This window comes from Coregonus lavaretus (genome assembly GCF_964263955.1).
Source record: "Coregonus lavaretus genome assembly, chromosome: 14".
NCBI lineage: Eukaryota > Metazoa > Chordata > Actinopteri > Salmoniformes > Salmonidae > Coregonus > Coregonus lavaretus.
In genome coordinates this window covers 25727997-25755682 of record NC_140001.1, presented here as the reverse complement: position 1 = coordinate 25755682, position 27686 = coordinate 25727997, and the positions used below count along the sequence as shown (strand labels likewise).

General features: G+C 42.1%; 1 protein-coding gene across 1 annotated transcript in view; it reads left to right on the top strand.

Moving 5' to 3' along the window:
* The window catches only part of LOC311141604 (AP2-associated protein kinase 1-like), a 73360-nt gene that overhangs the window by 16140 nt on the left and 29534 nt on the right, over positions 1-27686 (top strand). The window contains exons 2-6 of the mRNA XM_084176979.1: positions 15929-16047; positions 18295-18403; positions 18507-18649; positions 18876-18997; positions 19200-19281. Coding sequence (XP_084033105.1) covers positions 15929-16047; positions 18295-18403; positions 18507-18649; positions 18876-18997; positions 19200-19281 — 575 coding nt within the window. The remainder of the gene's footprint in view (positions 1-15928; positions 16048-18294; positions 18404-18506; positions 18650-18875; positions 18998-19199; positions 19282-27686) is intronic.

Below are 27686 nucleotides of genomic sequence, written 5' to 3'. Positions count from 1 at the left end.
CGGGTTCTTGGTCACCTCCCTGACCAAGGCCCTTCTCCCCCGATTTCTCAGTTTGGCCGGGCGGCCAGCTCTAGGAAGAGTCTTGGTGGCTCTAAACTTCTTCCATGATGAAGGCCACAGTGTTCGTGGGGACCTTCAATGCTGCAGACATTTTTTGGTACCCTTCCCCAGATCTGTGCCTCGACACAATCCTGTCTCGGAGCTCTACGGACAATTCCTTCGACCTCATGGCTTGGTTTTTTCTCTGACATGCACTGTCAACTGTGGGACCTTAGAGAGACAGGTGTGTGCCTTTCCAAATCATGTCCAATCAATTGAATTTACCACAGGTGGACTCCAATGAAATTGTAGAAACATCTCAAGGATGATCAATGGAATCAGGATGCACCTGAGCTCAATTTCGAGTCTCATAGCAAAGGGTCTGAATACTTATGTCAATTTTATCTTTCAGTTGTGTTTTTTTTATAAATGTGCAAAATGTCTAAACCTGTTTTTGCTTTGTCATTATGGTGTATTGTGTGTAGATTGATGGGGGATTTTTTTTTTTAAATACATTTTAGAAAAGCCTGTATCATAACAAAATGTGGAAAAGGGGCAGGGGTCTGAATACTTTCTGAATTCACTATCAGTTAGCTAACCATTTACAGTAAAATCAGTTAATTTAATAAACACTATCATTGTTGTGATACTCTTTTCTTAAATTAAAATAGAAATTGAGAAATTTTACTCTTGACATTAATAGATTACGAAGTAGCTATTAATTGATAATTTAATAGATAGTAGATGAATAGAATGAAGTTAGAAGGGTGCACTTCTATTTTGAAGGGACAGGAAGTGTTGGTTGTGCATTTGGCAAATGACAGGCATTTCACATTTAAATCCACCCACTTGTGAAAATAGAAGTATCAAGTTTTTTTGTTTGTTTATGCTTTGGGGGAAAAAATAAAACAACTGGCGGTTTCACGTTGTCAGTTTTAACTCGGAAATCCATTGGCCAAAAAGTACACAGACCGTAAAGGTACCCCTACCAATTTAGTTATTAAAAACAAAAAACAATGTTTTAAGTGAGAAGTAGGCATTGATCTGAAGCTGAAAAATAAAGGAAATTCACATGAGCACCACAATGCCTACCCCACCCATGCTCTATCAAGGTTTTCAATCACAGCTTTGACCTACTATAGTAGCTACGGTGGGGAAAAAAAGTATTTAGTCAGCCACCAATTGTGCAAGTTCTCCCACTTAAAAAGATGAGAGAGGCCTGTAATTTTCATCATAGGTACACGTCAACTATGACAGACAAAATGAGAATTTTGTTTCCAGAAAATCACATTGTAGGATTTTTAATGAATTTATTTGCAAATTATGGTGGAAAATAAGTATTTGGTCAATAACAAAAGTTTCTCAATACTTTGTTATATACCCTTTGTTGGCAATGACACAGGTCAAACGTTTTCTGTAAGTCTTCACAAGGTTTTCACACACTGTTGCTGGTATTTTGGCCCATTCCTCCATGCAGATCTCCTCTAGAGCAGTGATGTTTTGGGGCTGTCGCTGGGCAACACGGACTTTCAACTCCCTCCAAAGATTTTCTATGGGGTTGAGATCTGGAGACTGGCTAGGCCACTCCAGGACCTTTAAATGCTTCTTACGAAGCCACTCCTTCGTTGCCCGGGCGGTGTGTTTGGGATCATTGTCATGCTGAAAGACCCAGCCACGTTTCATCTTCAATGCCCTTGCTGATGGAAGGAGGTTTTCACTCAAAATCTCACGATACATGGCCCCATTCATTCTTTCCTTTACACGGATCAGTCGTCCTGGTCCCTTTGCAAAAAAACAGCCCCAAAGCATGATGTTTCCACCCCCATGCTTCACAGTAGGTATGGTGTTCTTTGGATGCAACTCAGCATTCTTTGTCCTCCAAACACGACGAGTTGAGTTTTTACCAAAAAGTTATATTTTGGTTTCATCTGACCATATGACATTCTCCCAATCCTCTTCTGTATCATCCAAATGCACTCTAGCAAACTTCAGACGGGCCTGGACATGTACTGGCTTAAGCAAGGGGACACGTCTGGCACTGCAGGATTTGAGTCCCTGGCGGCGTAGTGTGTTACTGATGGTAGGCTTTGTTACTTTGGTCCCAGCTCTCTGCAGGTCATTCACTAGGTCCCCCCGTGTGGTTCTGGGATTTTTGCTCACCGTTCTTGTGATCATTTTGACCCCACGGGGTGAGATCTTGCGTGGAGCCCCAGATCGAGGGAGATTATCAGTGGTCTTGTATGTCTTCCATTTCCTAATAATTACTCCCACAGTTGATTTCTTCAAACCAAGCTGCTTACCTAATGCAGATTCAGTCTTCCCAGCCTGGTGCAGGTCTACAATTTTGTTTCTGGTGTCCTTTGACAGCTCTTTGGTCTTGGCCATAGTGGAGTTTGGAGTGTGACTGTTTGAGGTTGTGGACAGGTGTCTTTTATACTGATAACAAGTTCAAACAGGTGCCATTAATACAGGTAACGAGTGGAGGACAGAGGAGCCTCTTAAAGAAGTTGTTACAGGTCTGTGAGAGCCAAAAATCTTGCTTGTTTGTAGGTGACCAAATACCTATTTTCCACCATAGTTTGCAAATAAATTCATTAAAAATCCTACAATGTGATTTTCTGGATTTTTCTTCCTCATTTTGTCTGTCATAGTTGACGTGTACCTATGATGAAAATTACAGGCCTCTCTCATCTTTTTAAGTGGGAGAACTTGCACAATTGGTGGCTGACTAAATACTTTTTTTCCCCACTGTATGTTGGTCTATTGTACTTCAAACAATGTGTATGTAGGTTGCTTATGATTCAAACCTTCTCAAACAGCCTAATTAATACTCCAGAGGAATAATGGACTTTACAGTGTCCTGCTATTAAAATAATGTGTACCTTCAGAAAGTATTCATACCCCTTGACTTATTCCACATTTTGTTGTGTTACAGCCTGAATTAAAAATGGATTACATTTTTTACACCCATCTACACACAATACCCCATAATGTCAAAGTAAAAACATGTTTTTAGGAATGTTTGCAAATGTATTGAAAATTAAATACATGAGTATCTCATTTGCATAAGTATACACACCCCTGAGTCAATACTTTGTAGAAGCACCTTTGGCAGCGATTACAGTTGTAAGTCTCTAAGCACTTTCCACACCTGGATTGTGCAACATTTGCCCAAAATTATTTTCAAAATTATTCAAGCTCTGTGAAATTGATTGTTGATCATTGCTAGACAACCATTTTCAGGTCTTGCTTTAGATTTTCAAGCAGATTTAACATTTTTGCATTTTAGTCATTTAGCAGATGCTCTTATCCTATACATTTTTCAAACTATAACTCGGACACTCAGGAATATTCGTTGTCTTCTTGGTAAGCAATTCCAGTGTAGATTTGGCCTTGTGTTTTATTGTTCTGCTGAAAGGTAAATTCATCTCCCAGTGTCTGGTGGAAAGCAGACTGAACCAGGTTTCCCTCTAGGATTTTGCTTGTGCTTAGCTCCATTCTGTTAATTTCTTTATCCTGAAAAACTCCCTAGTCCTTAAATATTACAAGCATACCCATAACATGATGCAGCCACCACTATGCTTGAAAATATGGAGAGTGGTACTCAGTAATGCGTTTTATTGGATTTGCCCCAAACATAACACTTTGTAAATATATGTAAGTAAGCATTTCACTGTAATGTCTGCACCTGTTGTATTCGGCGCATGTGACCAATAAAATTTGATTTGATTTGTATTCAGGACATAAAGTTAATTTCTTTGCCCTATTTTTTGCAGTATTACTTTAGTGCCTTGTTGCAAACAGGATGCATGTTTTGGATTTTTTTGGTTCTGTACAGGCTTCCTGATTTTCACTCTGTCAATTAGGTAATTATTATGGAGTAACTGCAATGTTGTTGATCCATCCTCAGTTTTCTCCTATCACAGCCATTAAACTCGAACTGTTTTAACCTCTTAAGGATCGGACCCTTTTTTTCAATTTTCGCCTAAAATGACATAACCAAATCTAACTGCCTGTAGCTCAGGACCTGAAGCAAGGATATGCATGTTCTTGATACCATTTGAAAGGAAACACTTTGAAGTTTGTGGAAATTTGAAATTAATGTAGGAGAATATAACACATTAGATCCGGTAAAAGATAATACAAACAAAAAACATGCGTTTTCTATTATTTGTTTTGTTCCATCATCTTTGAAATGCAAGAGAAAGGCCACAATATAATATTGCAGTTTAGGCACAATTTAGATTTTGGCCACTAGATTGCAGCAATGTGTGTGCAAAGTTTCAGATTGATCCAGTGAAGCATTGCAATACTGGACTATTTTGTATCAAGTCTGCCCAAATATGCCGAATTGGTCAATTGATACATTTTCAAGTACATAACTATAGAGAACATACAAAAATGATATGGTAATACAAAATGTAAGTTTACACACTCCCAGGAATGTCTTACATGATGGATCATTAGCTTATACACTAACCTTCACACATCTAGATGGCCAGGTGGGGTGGGTGTGGAGCCAGAGACAGCAGGGGTTCAAACTGTAGAACCCAGTTCCTACATTTGAATATAAAAATTGATTTTTATCAAACAAAACTATGCTACATTTTATCTCTGAGACCTTAGGGTCATTGTCCTGCTGGAAGGTGAACCTCCGTCCCAGTCTCAAATCTCTGGAAGACTGAAACATGTTTCCCTCAAGAATTTCCCTGTATTTAGCGCCATCCATCATTCCTTCAATTCTGACCAGTTTCCCAGTCCCTGCCAATGGAAAAACATCCCCACAGCATGATGCTGCCACCACCATGCTGGTGGATGGTGTTCTCGGGGTGATGAGAGGTGTTGGGTTTGCGCCAGACATAGTGTTTTCCTTGATGGCCAAAAAGCTCATAGTTAGTCAGTCGTTGCACATCTAACTAGCTGGAATAAAGCAAGGATGTGAATAGTAGACATGTAAATATATCCTTTCACTGTCTACAGCAGGTCTTCAGCTACCCAGAACTGTCTGATCAGCCTGATAGGGGGCCGTGGGTGTGTCCAGCTTACACCTGCGCAAATCCATGTGTGTGTGTATAGCAATGGAATGAAACATCCAACCAATGCCTTGAGTCGTGCTGTAGTACGTCCACCACACACCCGTAGGGTTTTGGGATCCTGTCCAGAAGCAGCCCCTACCTCAAGGCTTTGTAGAGATCTGAGAGGATTGGACAGGTATAAGCAATACCGCTAAAATTCCACCAAGCCTTTCAGATGGTAAGGTGGATCTATCACCATGTCACCACTCATCAATCCCTCTCAGATCTCCACAAGTGTCTAGACTCTGGGCAGTAGGGGCTAGGGGTTGTTTCTGGACAGTCCATGGGTATTATGGTAGCGCAGTCAGTCTGGCACTGTCTAAAATATGTTAAAGGGGCAGTGCAGTTAACTTGATTTGTGATACTGGTATTGTCCTGACCCTACTGTGAGGTCCAAATAACACTCTGAAATTGTGAATATTATGTCCTTTTTGTGTAAGCGCTGTTTGGGGAAAAAATGCCTGGAATTTCAGCCTGTTCAGGTGGGATGGAACTTTTGACCCACATCATGATGTCACAATGTGATAGACCAATGACTGTTCATCTGGGTAAGGGGGTGGGCTCTAGACCATCCTATCAGCAGATCAGGGCTGTGTGTGTAAATATCTTCAAATTAGTTTCCTAACGCCCACACGATCAGACTGAGCATTTCAAGGGCCAAAGGAGGCTCAGCTCAGGGAGTTATTTTCATTAAATAAACACACAGGGATTTATTAGACATACAGTGATGATTTAAACATGAAATTACAAAAACTGCATGGGGGCTTTAATAGCTGTTAAATACTTGCTTCCTCTGTTCTTGGGAGAATCTCAATTGCATTTCCTTGATTCGTCACATCCTCTCTACTCATCTCCTTCTCAAAATCCATTGAATGTGAAGGTCAGAGGTCCTTTCCCTCTCACCTTCTTATCCAATGGGTTTTGAGAAGGAGGCGAGGAGAAAGGACATGAGGAATCAAGGAAATGCAATTGAGATTCTCCCCTTGTTTCCCCCATTCATGATCTCTCTCTCAAAGCACATTGGGGGAGAGGTGTGAAGGTTCCTCCCCTCAGGCTACAATGCACTTTCAAGGAGAGGCAAGGAGTCTAGGAAACGAGGCCAGAGGAAACAATAATTTGACGGCTAGTTTTCAGACACTATTACACACACACAATGCTTGAAGAGTTTACTGATTTATAATGATTTTATTATTGGTTGTTATTGTCAATTATTTTGTTGACAGAACCCATTGTATTATATAAATTATTAAAACGTATAGAAATGCTTTTTTCATTCTTCAGGAATGTTTAGCATGGCTATAAATGATAGAGAAGTTGACTAAAGCACAAAAGGACCTGGCAACTAGGTATGACAAAGAAACATGCGGTGTCCGTGTTTCTTGTGACATTGCTAGTTGGAGTTATGGTCTCATTGTGCCTACCTAGACTTTGATTCCTGTAAATAAACATGTGAAGCTGCAAGAATCTTATTTAAATGTATATCCAACCATTTTGACCCTGATGTCACACATTGGACCCTTTATTTATAGAAAGACTCATATCATTAGGCTGTAGGTATTTTTTGATGTAGGCCTATTATGTGTGTTGTAGTTTCACCATGTTTATTGCAAAAAGAGATACAAATACACACAACTACATATTCATTTGGCAGAGGTAATGAACTGCCAGTTGATCAGCACAGCAATTGAAACAAGTGTTTCTGAGCTTATGTCAATATTACACAGGTAAGCTAACGGTTGCAGAAATCAGGAATGCAGACAGGCTCTATAGACCTCTATATATGAATGAATGTGTCCAACACACCACCACCTGTTATGTTGGGCACATACTGACCCCAAAAATATTTTATTAAAAACATAAAACTTAAGTTTTAAGTGAAAATAAGTAGGCATGGAGTAGGCATTGTGGTGCTCATGTGAATTTTCTTCAGACCAATGCCCACTTCTCACTTAAAATGTAGTTTTTTGTTTTTACACCGTAAGGTGGTTTTCTGTTAGGTGCATTATACAAAATTTCCATATGCAAAGCCCGATTTTTATTTGACCAAAAGTCATTAGCAGTGCTATTGTAACCTTTATTTTAGCCTCTGTCAAAGGTCTGGGCCTTAATGGCACAGGTGGTGTGCTTGCATAACTGCAAGGGTTGCTGGTTTAAACCCTGGTCTGCTGGTTGTTTCCCTCTAATAGCTAAAATCTGTTTTGAACTAACTATTAAAGTATGTGTAGAATTTTACATGGATAGTCAAAAGTAATTGTCTGCCGTTTTCAGAAGGTGAATAACTCAGTTGATTGCGACAGTCTTGCATTGTAACATGACTCAATTCCCATTGAAAGTAAACAAAAAAACGGTTTAACATTATTGACTTTTGAAGGTTGTATAACTCAGCAATAGAGACTAAACAAAGATGTCCCCATATACACTAGCGCTACGTCTTTCTTGTGGCTTTTACAGCTTGTTTCTAGCCTAAAGCGTTGCAGAGTTATGCATCCTATACATTTGTATAATCTGGGTTTACTGCTAGCGCCATGCCACTGGAATGGCCATGCACTGCAGAGTTGTTGACAAATACCCAACACATGGGCTAGTCCAGCATCCAGATCGGAGCTATAAACACAATCAAAACGGTCAAATGGCAGAGTTGTTAGTTTGGTACTGTTGATCAGCATATACTTGGGTTACAATGTCAACAAGACAGGAGAAGGAGTGTACTGGACTTTGATCTTAATGTTCGAAACTGGTGAGTTTTTCTGATGCTAGCAAGCATGCATTTGCACAGTGCACTGCTCAACTGAGGCGCTGTTTACGTAAGTGATAATGCCCGAGAAGCCGGTGGTTGTTGGATATATTGCCAATATATCCAACAACCACCGGCTTCGAGGGCATTATCACTTTTATACAACAGGTTACCAACATATTCAAATAATGATTTACATATTTTCATTACAAACTTTATTTTGATTAATTTTATTAGTACTATTTCATCCTTCCACAAGATATAGTCCCTACACACATCTAGGGTTGCTAGAGACGCGACCCAGTCGTTCACTCTTTTTGTTCTGTATCGATGGACGCAACCCAGCCGTTCGTTCTAAATGTTCCATTGCCATACTGGCTGGCAGCCAGATTAACAACAGTAGCTGCATTTTGCATTTGTTTAAACTGTTTTCTAGTGACATTGATTTGGATACATCCATAACAATGAGCTAATGAGGCACGATTTCCCCTGGCATAGAGAATGTGCTCACTCGTAAGCACACTGTTGTTCAGAGGAGCTAGCCAACAACACAGCTACAGTAACACAATCACTTCAAACTGAAGCTGGAAAGACTGCAAATTAGCTGCGTTTCGTTCTACCTTTTTTTAATGGACATTTTTTTTGTATATATCCATTTATACACCCATTGTATAAATGTGCATTGGGGGTACATGTAGCTAGCAATTTGTTTTCTCAGCTACAGTTTGAGTTGTGTCCTATATCTTACTGTAGCTCTTGGCGTTCGTAAATTCAGAGCGTTTTTAAAGCGCACACTGTGGACGCTCTGGCGTAGGAGTTGGGTTGAAACAAGCGTTCTGACCTCACAACGGCAGTCAAGCACCCAAGCTTGCTAGCTACTTCCAGACACAAATGAGAGAACACCTCACTCTGACCATTTTACTCGAGCTAGCAGAGTTGGTTAGGCTGTTTTCATGTTATCCAGAGCGTTGGTGACTAACTGTGCTGATGGCAACAACTGAATTACGCTTTTTTGCCAACGTTTTCTGACACCGGCCATATTCAACGGGTGTTGAGCCTTCGTAAATTCATCAGTTATTCTGCGCTTTGGCACACTCAGACGAGAGTGCTATAAAATCGGAGTAGATAGCCAGAGTGAATTTACGAACGCTCCCTTAGAACGTCTGCGCTTCAGCTGAAAAAGATGTCAGCATTATCAGAAATGCTACAAAAAGGTAGCACATTGTTGGACAGAAATGGGCACGTGAGAGCGATTTTTAATTATACATATTTAAAAAAGCTGTTGCACCTACAACAATTATCTCTGGCATTTTTTAAGTACAATGGTCACTTTATGGATGCTGTAGTCTCGTTTTATTCCAACGTCTAGAATTTGAGCTAGGTGGGTGCAAGAAATACTCAAACTCAACTGCTAACGACCCTGTTAAAAATACGGTATGTGGGTCTTGGTAACGGCCGGACAGCTCATGACGAGAGGCGAGATTGTGTTATGTACCTCCAATCAAGTTGATTTGCAAATTTTCATCGACATACACTACCAGTCAAAAGTTTGTATACACCTACTCATTCAAGGGTTTTTCTTTATTTTTACTATTTTTTACATTGTAGAATAATAATGAAAACTATGAAATAAAACATTTATTTTTATTTATTTTACCTTTATTTAACTAGGCAAGTCAGTTAAGAACAAATTCTTATTTACAATGACAGCCTAAAAAAAAATATTGAAGGTGTTCCCACATATGCTGAGCACTTGTTGGCTGCTTTTCCTTCACTCTGTGGTCCAACTCATCCCAAACCATCTCAATTGGGTTGAGGTCGGGGGATTGTGGAAGCCAGGTCATCTGATGCAGCACTCCATCACTCTCCTTCTTAGTAAAATAGGCCATACACAGCCTGGAAGTGTGTTGGGTCAATGTCCTGTTGAAAAACAAATGATAGTCCCACTTAGCCCAAACCAGATGGGATGGCATGTCACTGTATAATGATGTGGCAGCCATGCTGGTTAAGTGTGCCTTGAATTCTAAATTAATCACAGACAGTGTCTCCAGCAAAGCACCCCCACACCATAACACCTCCTCCTCCTATGCTTTACAGTGGGAAATACACATGCGGAGATCATCCGTTCACGTCTCACAAAGACACGGCAGTTGGAACCAAAAATCTCAAATTTGGACTCCAGACCAAAGGACACATTTCCACCGGTCTAATGTCCATTGCTCGTGTTTCTTGGCCCAAGCAAGTCTCTTCTTTTTATTGGTGTCCTTTAGTAGTGGTTTCTTTGCAGCAATTCGAACATGAAGGCCTGATTCACACAGTCCTCTCTGAACAGTTGATGTTGAGATGTGTCTGTGACTTGAACTCTGTGAAGCATTTATTTGGGCTGCAATTTCTGAGGCTGGTAACTCTAATGAACTTATCCTCTGCAGCAGAGGTAACTCTGGGTCTTCTATTCCTGTGGCAGTCCTCATGAGAGCCAGTTTCATCATAGCGCTTGATGGTTTTTGCGACTGCACTTGAAGAAACTTTCAAAGTTCTTGAAATGTTCCCTATTGACTGACCTTCATGTCATAAAGTAATGATGGACTGTCATTTCTCTTTGCTTATTTGAGCTGTTCTTGCCATAATATGGACTTGGTCTTTTACCAAATAGGGCTGTCTTCTGTATACCCCCACCTACCTTGTCACAACACAACTGATTGGCTCAAACGCATTAAGAAGGAAAGAAATTCCACAAATGAACTTTTAATAAGGCACACCTGTTAATTGAAATGCATTCCAGGTGACTACCTCATGAAGCTGGTTGAAAGAATTCCAAGAGTGTGCAAAGCTGTCATCAAGGCAAATGGTGGCTATTTGAAGAATCTGAAATATAAAATATATTTTGATTTGTTTTAACAGTTTTTTGGTTACTACCTGATTCCATATGTGTTATTTCATATTATTCTTCAATGTAGAAAATGGTACAGATAAAGGAAAACCCTTGAAGGAGTAGGTGTGTCCACTTTTGACTGGTACTGTAGGTGTCATATTGCTGTCATTGTGGTGATTTCACTGATGTCAATTGTGTTTATGAATTATTAAGTGATTATAACTCCTACCAATTGTTCACGGAATTACCAAAAAATCTTTAACGGAATTACTGCAACTGAATTGGCTACAATGGGAAATCATAATAGTCACAAACCAGTTGGGCCACATACTACTGTCCTAACTGTTTTCTTTTGTCTTTTTGTCATCTGGTGGTAAAACCAAGAGTGTTAAAACAGTGCATCTGGACAAGCCCTCCCTCTCTCTCACTCTCCAGTTAATGTCACCTCTCCCAGCTCTTACTGACACCTACCCATGAGTCCCCTCTTTCCATTCAATGTAACCAGCATCCTCACCCACTGAGCACCGACCGACACCGGACATCCATGGACGTTGAAAAGTAGTTAGAATTTGGTCAGTACACCCTGGCCTTGATTTTAACTTCCACAGACGGACAGGACTGGACCAAATCAGAACCTATCATAGACCTTTTTTCACAAATTTGGATAGCACAGGACAGTGAGTAGAGCACAGTAGATTACAGTACAATAAAATACAGTACAGTAGTGATTAGAGCACAGTGGAGTATGTCCAATACAATACAGTAAAGTAGAGTACAGTATATTGTACAGAACTGTGCTGTACTCTACCCTACTCAGTGCTGTACTGCACTGTACTCTGCTGTGTGCTGTGATGTCCAAACTTGTGAAACATGAGGAGAATGACATTCATATACATAATGATGCATTTCTGTGTAGTACAGATCAGGGACCCATTATGTAATTCTGTTACCGTAATTCTGTTACCGGGTGTAAATCCACTTCACTTAATGTAGTTCAATAACCAAAAATAGATTTTTCAAACTCAAGGTGCCATGTCATAGCTGACACCCTATTCTTTTTGCAGACATCTTTGAATCTTAATTCAGAGCAGATATTTATGAGTTTTTGAAAAATGTGGTCGCATAAAATGTTTTACCAAAATTCTGTTACCTAAGTTTGCATCTGCACAGTTCTTCTACTAAATTTCTTCTTGTACATTTTTCAGTGGAAATTGTTAAGTAGTCCTTGTGCATAGAGTTGTATGGTTTGTTAAACTTTGAAATCAATGTTTTTTGTTTGGCATACATTTTAAAGTGAAAGAGAACTAAATCAAAGCATAATCCCGTTACCGTGGAATTGCCTAGTACTGCTCTCACATTTCCCGTGTTGGTTTCCCTGTAGCCTGTTCATCTGCATTCAACAACAACAGTAACCTTTTCACATTCAATACATATATTATGACACTACTCTTACCACTCATTGATTGATGCTATTGGCTCAGTGTGCTGCTGTCTGCATTGTTTACTGGTCTAGACTATTAAAGCATTAGGCTACTTTGCTCTCCACACCATATCCCTATGCTCTACACACTACTATCCCATCTGAGCCATCTACACCCTCTGTCTAGTCTGCTGAGCCCGATGCTGTGTGTCCCAAACACTAATGCTCTGCTTTAGGGACAATGCTACGCTCATCCACAGACCATGGTCAAAGTGAATGTGCCATTCTGTCAACTGAGGGCCTATTACTGAATAATGGATGGACAGAGTATGATTTATTCATCACTGGTATAGATGGGCACCATGTGTCGGTCCGTACCATGCCTGGTTGAATGCCTGGATATCCTCACCTTCAGTTCTCAGCAGGCTTAGGACTACTCCTCTATGAAAGTGAGTGTGTCATTCAGAAGAGACAGTGACACATGGGGGTTGGATGATACAGTCAAAGCACAGTAAAATCACTCAGTATATAACTAACTGGATTACTTTCTGAATATTCTCAAACCATGCATGAAGAGGCTGCTTCTGTGTGCTTATGTGGTTCACTGGTCTGGGACCAGTGGTAGAACCAGCTGAGATGACCCTCTCCCTCAAACCACTCATGCCCTCCATTAGAAATCACACATTTTGACGAAAGTTAGTTGGAATGTTTTTCCAGGGATACATTTTTCTGGCTGTAGGTTTGCTTTCCAGTCAGGCTATTTTGTTCAGCTGGTTTTGAGGTATTCCTGGGTCACATTTGCAGGAATTGTCAAAGCAGTTTTGCCCCTGTTCTCTCAGCAAACCAGAAAGCATTTAGCTGCAACACTTTCTCTTTACAATATCAACAAGGTGGGTAATTTACTCCAGTTTACAGGCGTGTAACGTTACTGCTGGTATGGTAACACTAGCCCTCTACGGCTGGCATTGTCATGGGGGAAGCCTGCCTGCCCCTCTCTCATGCCACTGTCAAAGAGTGCACACACAAACACACCACTGGGTCATGCTGGGAAAACGCAAGGCTCGCATTTTAAACCGACTGTCTTTCATTTTTATAATCATCAACGAGTATCAGCTGGTGCAATAAAATATGAATGCCTACTGGAGACGAGACAGTGCCAGCATAATGCAGACACCTCAGTGAGCATTGTAAACAATGTAGTAGTCATGTTTATTTATAGTTTGCTACATGCTGTTACGCAAGCTCCATTTCAGTGACGACAAACATTGTTTACTGAACTGTATGCCAAAACACTTATGGATACGTTTTTATATTTGTGCGTGTTTGGTTGAGTGGACAGCAGGGTATTATACTGGCTGTCATCAGTGTTAAGGGGGCATGTTTATAGCTGTTGTTGTTGGCCTGTCCAGTCTGGTGAAAGTCAATTTGCTGCATGTTACTTAAGAAGGTGGCTAATCCCTCTAATTTCACGCAGGCGCCCGAGATTAGACGGCGCAAAATAGCAGGGGCTTGGCAGGGCAAACCCTACGTCAGCTCAGACAGGACCACCCACACACACTCCATGTTGTGTGTAGGTCTACATGTTTGTGTGCTTGCCCTCACAAGGTATTCTGATATAAACTTTGAAACAGGGACAAGGCAGGCTTTGCTTGATACACTCTATTTTGCATACATTTGAACACATGAATGTGTTTGAGTTGATGTTAATTTAGATTTAGCTTGGCCCACCACTGGTCGTACATTTACCATTCTACTGAGTGTTTAGGCCACACTGCTTATTCAAACTGATCCTCATTGGACAGCAGTAGCTCCTATGGAACTGAAGGCTGTGGTGCAAAGCGTCTGATGATCAAACCCCAAACAGACAGATCACGTGGAGGGAGCTGTCCTTGGCTTAGTGATGTGAGGCAGGCTGGATGACTCAGCCCAGGGCATGGCTCAGCGCAGGCAGTTACAGACAGCATGCTGGGAGAGCACAGGGCTGCTACCCACAGGCCTCTGAGCAGCAGCAGCAGGCTCCTCTAATAGGACTGACTGTGTGTTTGTCCTAGTGAGTGCGCTGCAGGGTTGAAATGCTTTAGGCCTAGCTGTGCCAGCAGTGAAAAATAGACAAGGAAGCAGTTATCCAGTAGCCTAATGCTCTCAAAGGCTTGATTTAGACCTCATTTGTTGTACAGGCTGCAGGTGCTCTGTAGTGCCTTATCTTCTGCATTCACATGTACAGCCACCTCCCAGTTTGTATTGATTCTTCCCAGAGCATGCAGGCCCCTCTAAAAAATAAGCTACAAGATTCAAGAAGACAGACAAGCCTTGTTTCTGTGGTTTAGGGTGAGGCGCTGGAATGGCACTGCCACTGCAGTACCAAACCACCTGCACTGGAAAGTGTCTGTGTGTAGATGGTGCTTGTGTGTGCATGCATGCAGCAGAGAGAAGCACCAATAGGAAGTCAATCTCTTATTCAGATTAGTGAAACTTGGTCCTGGCCCATATCTGTTTCTGCTCTGATCCTGGAGGTGTTTATTTAGCATAGTGCATGTCAATGCAGCAGCACAGCAGAGCTCTCAACCAACCCCTCAGAGCATTAGCTCACCTACTACTAGCCTATAATTATTAATCACAGACACATGCTACTCACACCTTACAGCGCTGTGATGCTACAACACTGTAGAACCACCAATCCTTCAAAACACCATCTCTGCATCACCGACATAAATCCACTACTGTTACTTCTTTGAACAATGTGAGATAAAAGTCTAGCTGAGATACATGCACAGTATGTTTAGTTCCAGACGGTGCTTCTGCTGAACCCTGCTCATGTGATGGAATTATTCTTTATGGAGGTAAAGGCCAGCCCCCTCGCTGTGTATGAATGGTGTGTAGATGAAAGAGCCCAGTGTTGTACCACCCATGGATCAAAGCAAGCCAGCACTGCCTCCTGGGTCACTAGAAACAAATAGTGTGCACAGCCAGCCACATACACAATCACTAGTGGTTTTGTGTGTCTGAATTAGCAGGCGAGAAGGAGAGGTATGGAGAGACAGACCTAAGAGCTGTTTTGGAGCCTTGCCAGTTGTTAGTACAATGTTCCTGTAATAGCCGGATGATGGACTCTCGCACTCTTCACTGTCTCCAGTCACAGTGCTTCTGCACCAATACCTGCAGTCTTTCTCTGTCTCGGCTCTACTGCTGACTCACCCAATGCTATTTTGAGCCGTCCTTTATCACAGCTCCCTCTGACTGAACAAACATTTCATAACATATCTTCCCAGCTAACTTTGCCACCCCCACTGTTTATCCAGGGTCATACAGTGTGTGTTTATGAGAGGGAGAGGGCACGTTGACAGGGTTGTGTGGTGTGCTGATGTCATGATGAGGTAATGGACAGACTGGAGGATGCCCGCTCTGCTCTGCTCACAGTCAGCCACTCAGCAGCATCAGCAGCTTTGACTCATTCAGTGAGGCTGAGCAGAGACTGGAGGAGGCTGACTGGCCATGACTGTGGGCTGATTCAGTCACTGTCACTGACATTTGTGAAGGTCAAAGCTCATCGTTTAGCCATTTGGCTTAAGGGGGAACCAGTGTCACGAAGCGAACATTTGTCGCTCCATATTTAGCCATTTTCCTGTTGTTTTTATTATATTCCATTCCTGTTATGTTAGCTGACATTGCAGCTGGCTTCAGTGGTGTCCTGTGCTAGTCAGTCACAGGTCAATGCTTTCAATGCTGAAATTTAAGGATCCTCTTCATTCATTCTTGCGCCCTCCCTCCCTCCCTCCCTCCCTCTCTAGGAGGCTTTGCCATTGTGTTCCTGGTGCGGACCAACCAGGGGGTGCGCTGTGCTCTGAAGAGGATGTACGTCAACAACGAGCACGACCTGCAGATCTGCAAGCTGGAGATCCAGATCATGGTGAGAACAGGCTCTGGGCTGGAGCTCTGCTTAGTCTGTCACTCAGTCCAACGTATAATGCAGACCTAGCTAATAGCTACACTACCTGTCAAAAGTTTTAGAACACCTACTCATTCAAGGGGTTTTCTTTATTTTTACTGCTTTCTACATTGTAGAATAATAGTGAAGACATCAAAACTATGAAATAACACATATGGAATCATGTAGTAACCAAAAAAGTGTTAAACAAATCAAAATATATTTTATATTTGACATTCTTCAAATAGCCACCATTTGCCTTGATGACAGCTTTGCACACGCTTGGCATTCTCTCAACCAGCTTCACCTGGAACGCTTTTCCAACTGACTAACTTAAACATATACAGAGAGGAGATGGATGGAGGGAGGGAGGGAGCAGGAGGGTGGGTAGTAAGAGTTGTTCTACAACTCTTAGCCCAGTTGGAGCCTGCTGCTGAATATGTTGAGTTGGCATTTACAGTGAGGGGAAAAAAGTATTTGATCCCCTGCTGATTTTGTACGTTTGCCCACTGACAAAGAAATGATCAGTCTATAATTTTAATGGTAGGTTTATTTGAACAGTGAGAGACAGAATAACAACACAAAACTCCAGAAAAACGCATGTCAAAAATGTTATAAATTGATTTGCATTTTAATGAGGGAAATAAGTATTTGACCCCCTCTCAATCAGAAAGATTTCTGGCTCCCAGGTGTCTTTTATACAGGTAACGAGCTGAGATTAGGAGCACACTCTTGAAGGGAGTGCTCCTAATCTCAGCTTGTTACCTGTATAAAAGACACCTGTACACAGAAGCAAGCAATCAATCATATTCCAAACTCTCCACCAAATACAAAAGAACTGTCAATCTCCCTCGGCCTGGGGCTCCATGCAAGAGCTCACCTCGTGGAGTTGCAATGATCATGATAACGGTGAGGAATCAGCCCAGAACTACACGGGAGGATCTTGTCAATGATCTCAAGGCAGCTGGGACCATAGTCACCAAGAAAACAATTGGTAACACAATCCTGCAGCGCCCGCAAGGTCCCCCTGCTCAAGAAAGCACATATACAGGGCCGTCTGAAGTTTGCCAATGAACATCTGACTGATTCAGAGGAGAACTGGGTGAAAGTGTTGTGGTCAGATGAGACAAACATTGAGCTCTTTGGCATCAACTCAACTCGCCGTGTTTGGAGGAGGAGGAATGCTGCCTATGACCCCAAGAACACCATCCCCACCATCAAACATGGAGGTGGAAACATTATGCTTTGGGGGTGTTTTTCTGCTAAGGGGACAGGACAACTTCACCGCATCAAAGGGACGATGGACGGGGCCATGTACCGTCAAATCTTGGGTGAGAACCTCCTTCCCTCAGCCAGGGCATTGAAAATGGGTCGTGGATGGGTATTCCAGCATGACAATGACCCAAAACACACGGCCAAGGCAACAAAGGAGTGGCTCAAGAAGAAGTACATTAAGGTCCTGTAGTGGCCTAGCCAGTCTCCAGACCTTAATCCCATAGAAAATCTGTGGAGGGAGCTGAACGTTCGAGTTGCCAAACGTCAGCCTCGAAACATTAATGACTTGGAGAAGATCTGCAAAGAGGAGTGGGACAAAATCCCTCCTGAGATGTGTGCAAACCTGGTGGCCAACTACAAGAAACGTCTGACCTCTGTGATTGCCAACAAGGGTTTTGCCACCAAGTACTAAGTCATGTTTTGCAGAGGGGTCAAATACTTATTTCCCTCATTAAAATGCAAATCAATTGATAACATTTTTGACATTTTTCTGGATTTTGTTGTTGTTGTTCTGTCTCTCACTGTTCAAATAAACCTACCATTAAAATTATAGACTGATCATGTCTTTGTCAGTGGGCAAACGTACAAAATCAGCAGGGGATCAAATACTTTTTTCAAATAGTATTCAAATACTTTTTTCCCTCACTGTATGCAGCCTCCAGTTAGGCCTCCATTGCCTAACCATTGCCATGCTGTAAGATAACCAGCCCCTGCAGCCACACCCCAGGGTGCATAATTGGTACAGGATGGCTATCATTATTACGTCCAGCCTTTTGGCAGATCCTCATAGTCAGTAAGCTAGAGCAGAATAGTACACTCTCAGTCAATCCAAAAAACAAACAAAGATCACCATTGTTAGGGCAGCGTGTTTGGAACTTGAAAGCCAACCAGAGATGTATGCGGTTCTTTATATTCTCTGAAATATTAACCAATTTTGTGTGTGTGTGTGTTCAGAGGGACCTCGTGGGCCACCGGAACATTGTGGGTTTCCTGGACTCCAGTATAACTGCAGTGGGAGCAGGAGATGTCTGGGAGGTCCTCATCCTCATGGACTTCTGTCGTGGTAATTCTGCCCCTCTTTCCTTCTCAATCACTTTAGTGGTTTCATTAGTGTACATATCTCCTTGTTTCCAAACCCATTGTAAGTCCTTCCTGGTTTGTTGCAGGTGGTCAGGTGGTGAACCTGATGAACCAGCGTCTGCAGACAGGCTTCACTGAGGCAGAGGTGCTGCAGGTCTTCTGTGACACCTGCGAGGCCGTGGCCCGCCTCCACCAGTGCAAGACGCCAATCATCCATCGAGATCTCAAGGCACGAGCACTTTTCTTCACACACAGACCCTCAGAGTCCGCACCTTACTCACACTTTAATGGCCTCATTGGCATTATCATGGCCTTTTAATCTGTTTGTCTTTAATACATATCCTAGCTGCATATCTGTGTCACAGCATGAGAAGTGAGCCATGAAGTGTATAAGTATGTTAAACACTATTCAAAGATCGTCTCAGGAGTCATCTGTGTGTCTATCTCCTCTGCAGGTGGAGAATATCCTGCTCCATGACCGGGGGCACTATGTGCTGTGTGACTTTGGCAGTGCCACCAACCGCTTCCAGAACCCTCAGACAGAGGGCGTTCCACTGGTGGAGGAGGAAATCAAGAAGTGAGTGATTCTGAAGAGCTTCACCACAACTGGAATACTGAACTCATGAGAGTGGTTTGATAGTTTTAGTCTAGTGAACCAACAAGTACAACAGGTTGGGATGTTGTGGATTAACTGTGCCAAGTGAACCCTGTTGAGGACATGTATCTGTGCTTGAAGTCCTTCCTAAATTAGTGTGCTCCCTTCCTTCCCATGTCTTAAGGTACACTACTCTGTCATACCGAGCCCCAGAGATGATCAACCTCTATAATGGCATGGTCATCACTACAAAGGCAGACATCTGGGTGAGTTGGCATACTGAGAGATTATGACTGGTTTCTCTCTACTATATAGGGCGTTCACTCACTGCTCGAGAATGTCGAAAAAAAACTGGGCAATTCAAGAGGGTGCTACGAAATTAATGTCAAAGTACAGTTTTCTTTGCCCTACAGTGGGTTGCGAAAGTATTCACCCCCCCTTGGCATTTTTCTTATTTTCTGCCTTACATCCTGGAATTAAATTAGATTTTTGGGGGGTTTGTATCATTTGATTTACCCAACATGCCTACCACTTTGAAGATGCAAAACATTTTTTTTGTGAAACAAACAAGAAATAAGACAAAAAAACAGAACTTGAGCGTGCATAACTATTCACCCCCCCAAAGTCAATACTTTGTAGAGCCACCTTTTCCAGCAATTACAGCTGCAAGTCTCTTGGGGTATGTCTCTATAAGCTTGGCACATCTAGACACTGGGATTTTTGCCATTCTTCAAGGAAAAACTACTCCAGCTCCTTCAAGTTGGATGGGTTCCGCTGGTGTACAGCAATCTTTAAGTCATACCACAGATTCTCAATTGGATTGAGGTCTGGGCTTTGACTAGGCCATTCCAAGACATTTAAATGTTTCCCCTTAAACCACTCGAGTGTTGCTTTAGCAGTATGCTTAGGGTCATTGTCCTGCTGGAAGGTGAACCTCCGTCCCAGTCTCAAATCTCTGGAAGACTGAAACAGGTTTCCCTCAAGAATGTCCCTGTATTTAGCGCCATCCGTCATTCCTTCAATTTTGACCAGTTTCCCAGTCCCTGCCGATGGGAAAAACATCCCCACAGCATGATGCTGCCACCACCATGCTTCACTTTGGGGATGGTGTACTCGGGGTGATGAGAGGTGTTGGGTTTGCGCCAGACATAGCCTTTTCCTTGATGGCCAAAAAGCTCAATTTTAGTCTCATCTGACCAGAGTACCTTCTTCCATATGTTTGGGGAGTCTCCCACATGCCTTTTGGCGAACACCAAACGTGTTTGCTTAATTTTTTTCTTTAAGCAATGGCTTTTTTCTGGCCACTCTTCTGTAAAGCCGAGCTCTGTGGAGTGTACTGCTTAAAGTGGTCCTATGGACAGATGCTCCATTCTCCGCTGTGGAGCTTTGCAGCTCCTTCAGGGTTATATTTGGTATCTTTGTTGCCTCTGATTAATGCCCTCCTTGCACCACTTTTCTGTTATTTATTTTTTATACTTTTTTTTAACAAGTAATTTTTTTCATTTCACTTCACCAATTTGGACTATTTTGTGTATGTCCATTTCATGAAATCCAAATAAAAATCCATTTAAATGACAGGTTGTAATGCAACAAAATAGGAAAAACGCCAAGGGGGATGAATACTTTTGCAAGGCACTGTATGTCATTATAAATCACAGAATTAATCATTAGATTGTTCTCTAATATATTATAACCTTAATATACTTGTACTTGACTGTGTTGATGAAATAAGATTGTTCATTTGCTGTGACCGTTGCTAGTTTAGACCTCGCCGCTCTTGGTTGTATCGCTTCCATATTTGGTATTGTGAGGTGGTACCATTTTGAGGTGTTTCCGCGGGTTGGACCAATCAAAATCAACTTGATACCCTCATCATTTTCATCTTCAGACCCTTGGCTTTCATTGGCTATATTGGCGATCAATCTACGTTGAGAGGGGCCATTTCTGTGGCGATTTAAAGGCAGAAATACACAATGAAAACAGGAACAGATTGTTTTTGCAGAGGGTGGATATTGAAATTATCTGTTTAGCTTTGTAAAGAAATATATATATTTAGTCCAGATTTTGTTTTGTATTCAGCGGATTTCTTTTAGAAAAAGGCCATGTTTTCACTCACGAACCTGCAGCCACTAGTTAGCTTGTCAGTTGACATTCGAAGCAGCGCCACAGTGTTCTATTGAGCAGTGACCACTTTTTGATCATGCCTGTGATTACATTCCATTCACTCTAAACATCACTGACGGTCTGTGCCGTTTTAAGATGAGGATCTTTGTTTTATTATGAACATGGCTTTATTTCTATTTCTCCTGCTTCTATTACAGCATTTTAGATGACTGTCATTCATATTCCATTCACCCAGCTCAATGTAACATCGATGGGTTTAGGCTACATTTACATTTACATTTTTGTCATTTAGCAGACGCTCTTATCCAGAGCGACTTACAGTTAGTGAATACATATTATTATTATTATTTTAATTTTATTTTTTATACTGGCCCCCCATGGGAATCGAACCCACAACCCTGGCGTTGCAAACGCCATGCTCTATCAACTGAGCTACATCCCTGCCGGCCTTTCCCTCCCCTACCCTGGACGACGCTGGGCCAATTGTGCGCCGCCCATGAGTCTCCCGGTCGCGGCCGGCTGCGACAGAGCCTGGATTCGAACCAGGATCTCTAGTGGCACAGTTAGCACTGCGATGCAGTGCCTTAGACCACTGCGCCACTCAGGCTACTCCATGATACTGGATTTTTCCCCGTACCCATCATGAGGTTGCTACAACCTAGCCTATGAATGAAAGTTTGCAACGTAGGTGCACAGGTCGAGAGAATTTGGAGTAATTAAGGTGACAGACAGTGACACATTCAATACTAGCTGCATCTAGCTGAAGATGGTGCCGACAGACATGGCAGCTCTGCTTCTAGCTCCTAAGCAACTTCGCATTTTTATTTCTTACATTATTAGCCCAGAACGTTTTTTGTGTTATTACATACAGCCGGAAATAACTTTTTGATATCAGAGCAGTGGTAACTCACCAGGATTACGACCAGAAATACGACTTTCCCGAATTGGATCCTTTATTCGAACCCCCCAGGGCAATGTAACTTATCCCAGACGCTGCTCCAAGACACCGCCGGCGGAGAAGAGGTATTCGGAGTGGACTTCTAGTCCGACTCAGGAGGCGTGCACACCATCCACCGCTTCCGAGTATTTTACTCTGTAATGTTCAGTCCTTGGACAATAACTAGACGAGCTCAGGGCGAGGATATCCTTCCAGAGAGACATCAGGGACTGTAACATATTCTGTTTCACGGAATCATGGCTCTCTCCGGATATACTGTCCCTGTCCTTACAGCCAGCTGGGTTCTCAGTACATCGCGCAGACAGGAATAAAGAACTCTCCGGGAGGAAGAAAGGCGGTGGTGTATGTTTCATGATTAACTACTCATGGTGAGATTGTGATAACGTACAGGAACTCAAGTGCTTTTGTTCACCCGACCTAGAATATCTCACAATCAAATGTCGACCGTATTACCTCCCAAGATAAATCTCTTCGGTTATAGTCACAGCCGTGTATATTCCCCCTCAAGCCGATACCACGACGGCCCTCAAGGAACTACACTGGACTTTGTGCAAACTGGAAGCCACATATCCTGAGGCCGCATTTATTGTAGCTGGGGATTTTAACAAAGCAAATTTGAGGAAAACGCTACCGAAGTTCTATCAACAGGATAAGAGCGTCTGCTAAATGACGTAAATGTAAATGTAAACACATTGCCTGTAGTACTCGTGCTACACAAACTCTCAACCATTGTTACTCTCCCTTCCGGGATGGCTACAAGGGTCTCCCCCGTCCTCCCTTCGGCAAATTGATTTACGACTCCATTCTGCTCCTCCCTTCCTATAGGCAGAAACTCAAACAGGAAGTACCCGTGCTAAGGTCTATTCAACGCTGGTCAGACCAATCAGAATCCATGCTTCAAGATTGTTTTGATCACGCGGACTGGGATATGTTCCGGGTTGCCTCTGAGACATTGACGTATACACGGACACGGTGACGGAGTTCATCAGGAAGTGTATAGGGGATGTTGTTCCCACTGTGACTATTAAAACCTACCCAACCCAAAAACCGTGGATAGATGGCAGCATTCGCGCAAAACTGAAAGCGCGTACCACCGCATTTAACCAAGGCAAGGTGACTGGGAATATGGTTGAATGCAAAGAGTGTAATTATTCCCTCCGGAAGGCAATCAAACAGGCAAAACGTCAGTACAGAGACAAAGTGGAGTCGCAATTCAACGGCTCAGACACGAGACCTATGTTGCAGGGTCTACAGACAATCACGGATTACAAAGGGAAAACCAGCCAGGTCGCGGACACCAACGTCTTGCTCCCGGACAAGCTAAACACCTTCTTCGCCCACTTTGAGGATAACACAGTGTCACCGATGCGGTCCGCTCCCAAGGACTGTGGGCTCTCGTTCTCTGTGGCCGATGTGAGTAAGACATTTAAGCGTGTTAACCCTCGCAAGGCTGCCAGTCCAGACGGTATCCCTAGCCGCGTCCTCAGTGCAAGCGCAGACCAGCTGGCTGGAGTGTTTACAGACATATTCAATCTAATGTTTACATACTGTTTTACTCATTTCATATGTATATTCTGTACTCTACTGTATTTTAGTCAATGCCACTCAGACGTTGCTCGTCCTAATATTTATATATTTCTTAATTCCATTCTTTTACTTTTAGATTTGTGTGTATTGTTGTTAATTGATAGATAGTACTGCACTGTTGGAGCTAGGAACACAAGCATTTCGCTACACCTGCAATAACATCTGCTAAATATGTGTATGTGACCAATAAAATTTGATTGATTTAGGGTATAATTATTAGTCCAACAGTTGCAAACGAGATTTCCTATTGGACAAATTCAGGTATGTTTATCCCCATTCCGTTCCGTTTGCTTCCGTTTAAGAAAACGTTTTTCAACAGAATCGGCACAATGAATACACCCCTGATCACACGCAAACTGAGTTCACTTTCATAGCAGCCACATACAAAAAGCTTGTTGTTAGTAAACCCGCTACAGTCATGCAGTACAGTGTACAGTCAGCAGCAAGCAGTTTAGCAGTTACACCGGCGGGCTCCGGTGGCAATAAATTAATAAAACCAAAAGCTGACCTTGACTTGGAAGAGTTCCAGTGTTGGATAACCATAGCCAGCTAGCTAACATAGCATCCCTCTCTGTTTGAGTCGGGTGTTTGAGTAGGCTAAACAAGCTAAGTGAAAGAGAAAAAATATATATTGCGAAATATAGCTAGCTCTCTCTCGCTGGAAGAAAATGTATTTGTTAAACTGGTCAACCATTGTCTTTTTCTCTTGGAGTCAACTACTCACCACATTTTATGCACTGCAGTGCTAGCTAGCTAGCTAGCTGTAGCTTATGCTTTCAGTACTAGATTCATTTTCTGATCCTTTGATTGGGTGGACAACATGTCAGTTCATGCTGCAAGGTCTCTGATAGGTTGGAGGATGTCCCCCGGAAGTTGTCAAAATTACTGTGTAAGTCTTTGGAAGGGGGTGAGAACCATGAGCCTCTTAGGTTTTGTATTGACGTCAATGTACCCAGAGGAAGACAGTAGCTAGCTGTCCTCCGACTACACCATGGTGCTACCCTACAGAGTGCTGCTGAGGCAAAATGGTGTTTTAATCAATTCTTTGGTGACGTTAATATATTTATATTGAACAAAAATATAAAAGCAACATGCAACAATTTCAAAGGTTTTACTGAGTTACAGTTCCTATGAGGAAATCAGTCAAATGAAATAAATTCATTAGGCCCTAATCTATGGATTTAACATGACTGGGAATACAGATATGCATCTTTTGGTCACAGATACCTTTAAAAAATGGGCCTCACAATGGAATTGTGTTCGTTGTCTGTAGCTTATGCCTTCCCTTACCATAACCCCAGCACCACCATGGGGCACTCTGTTCACAACCTTGATATCAACACACCCATCGCCCACACGACGCCATACGTACTGCCAAATTCTCTACAATGACGTTGGAGGCGGCTTATGGTAGAGAAATTAACCTTCAATTCTCTGGCAACAGCTCTGGTGGACATTCCTGCAGTCAGCATGCCAATTGCACGCTCCCTCAACTTGAGACATATGTGGCATTGTGTTGTGTGACAAAACTGCACATTTTAGAGTGGCCTTTTATTATAAGGGGCACCTGTGTAAGGATCATGCTGTTTAATAAGCTTCTTGATATGCCACACTGGTCAGTTGGATGGATTATCTTGGCAAAGGAGAAATGCTCACTGACAGGGATGTAAACAAATTTGTGCACAACATTTGAGAGAAATAAGCTTTTTGTGCGTATGGAACATTTCTAGGGTATTTTATTTCAGCTCATGAAACATGGGACCAACACATTACATGTTGCATTTATATTTTTGTTCAGTGTAGTATAGTATTTTCTAAAAAGGATAACTTTTTTTAAATGTTTCACTTAAAAAAATTTAAAAAATAAATTCACTGAGGAGGTTGTTCCTTCACTTCCTCCTCTGAGGAGCCTCCACTGCTAAACATGCTATATTCTCAGAGTAAATCTTTTGAACCATAAGTGATAGAGACATAGGGTTTGGACAATTTGTTTTTCAGATGCAATTCTCTATTGAATGGACATATTTATATAAACCTTGATCGAAATAACCATTTTATGGGTGAACACCCTACACTATACAGTTCTGTTGGCTTGATGCCAAGTTAATACAAGGTGTGCTGATGATCAAATCAAATTTTATTGGCCACATGCGCCGAATACAACAGGTGCAGACATTACAGTGAAATGCTTACTTACAGCCCTTAACCAACAGTGCATTTATTTTTTATAAAATAAAGTAAAATAAAACAACAACAAAAAAGTGTTGAGAAAAAAAGAGCAGAAGTAAAATAAAATAACAGTAGGGAGGCTATATACAGTGGGGAGAACAAGTATTTGATACACTGCCGATTTTGCAGGTTTTCCTACTTACAAAGCATGTAGAGGTCTGTAATTTTTATCATAGGTACACTTCAACTGTGAGAGACGGAATCTAAAACAAAAATCCAGAAAATTACATTGTATGATTTTTAAGTAATTAATTTGCATTTTATTGCATGACATACAGTGGGGGGAAAAAGTATTTAGTCAGCCACCAATTGTGCAAGTTCTCCCACTTAAAAAGATGAGAGGCGCCTGTAATTTTCATCATAGGTACACGTCAACTATGATAGACAAATTGAGAAAAAAATATCAAAAAAATCACATTGTAGGATTTTTAATGAATTTATTTGCAAATTATGGTGGAAAATAAGTATTTGGTCAATAACAAAAGTTTCTCAATACTTTGTTATATACCCTTTGTTGGCAATGACACAGGTCAAACGTTTTCTGTAAGTCTTCACAAGGTTTTCACACACTGTTGCTGGTATTTTGGCCCATTCCTCCATGCAGATCTCCTCTAGAGCAGTGATGTTTTGGGGCTGTCGCTGGGCAATACAGACTTTCAACTCCCTCCAAAGATTTTCTATGGGGTTGAGATCTGGAGACTGGCTAGGCCACTCCAGGACCTTGAAATGCTTCTTACGAAGCCACTCCTTCGTTGCCCGGGCGGTGTGTTTGGGATCATTGTCATGCTGAAAGACCCAGCCACGTTTCATCTTCAATGCCCTTGCTGATGGAAGGAGGTTTTCACTCAAAATCTCACGATACATGGCCCCATTCATTCTTTCCTTTACACGGATCAGTCATCCTGGTCCCTTTGCAGAAAACTAGCCCCAAAGCATGATGTTTCCACCCCCATGCTTCACAGTAGGTATGGTGTTCTTTGGATGCAACTCAGCATTCTTTGTCCTCCAAACACGACGAGTTGAGTTTTTACCAAAAAGTTCTATTTTGGTTTCATCTGACCATATGACATTCTCCCAATCCTCTTCTGGATCATCCAAATGCACTCTAGCAAACTTCAGACGGGCCTGGACATGTACTGGCTTAAGCAGGGGGACACGTCTTGCACTGCAGGATTTGAGTCCCTGGCGGGGTAGTGTGTTACTGATGGTAGGCTTTGTTACTTTGGTCCCAGCTCTCTGCAGGTCATTCACTAGGTCTCCCCGTGTGGTTCTGGGATTTTTGCTCACCGTTCTTGTGATCATTTTGACCCCACGGGGTGAGATCTTGCGTGGAGCCCCAGATCGAGGGAGATTATCAGTGGTCTTGTATGTCTTCCATTTCCTAATAATTGCTCCCACAGTTGATTTCTTCAAACCAAGCTGCTTACCTATTGCAGATTCAGTCTTCCCAGCCTGGTGCAGGTCTACAATTTTGTTTCTGGTGTCCTTTGACAGCTCTTTGGTCTTGGCCATAGTGGAGTTTGGAGTGTGACTGTTTGAGGTTGTGGACAGGTGTCTTTTATACTGATAACAAGTTCAAACAGGTGCCATTAATACAGGTAACGAGTGGAGGACAGAGGAGCCTCTTAAAGAAGAAGTTACAGGTCTGTGAGAGCCAGAAATCTTGCTTGTTTGTAGGTGACCAAATACTTATTTTCCACCATAATTTGCAAATAAATTCATAAAAAATCCTACAATGTGATTTTCTGGATTTTCTTTTCTCATTTTGTCTGT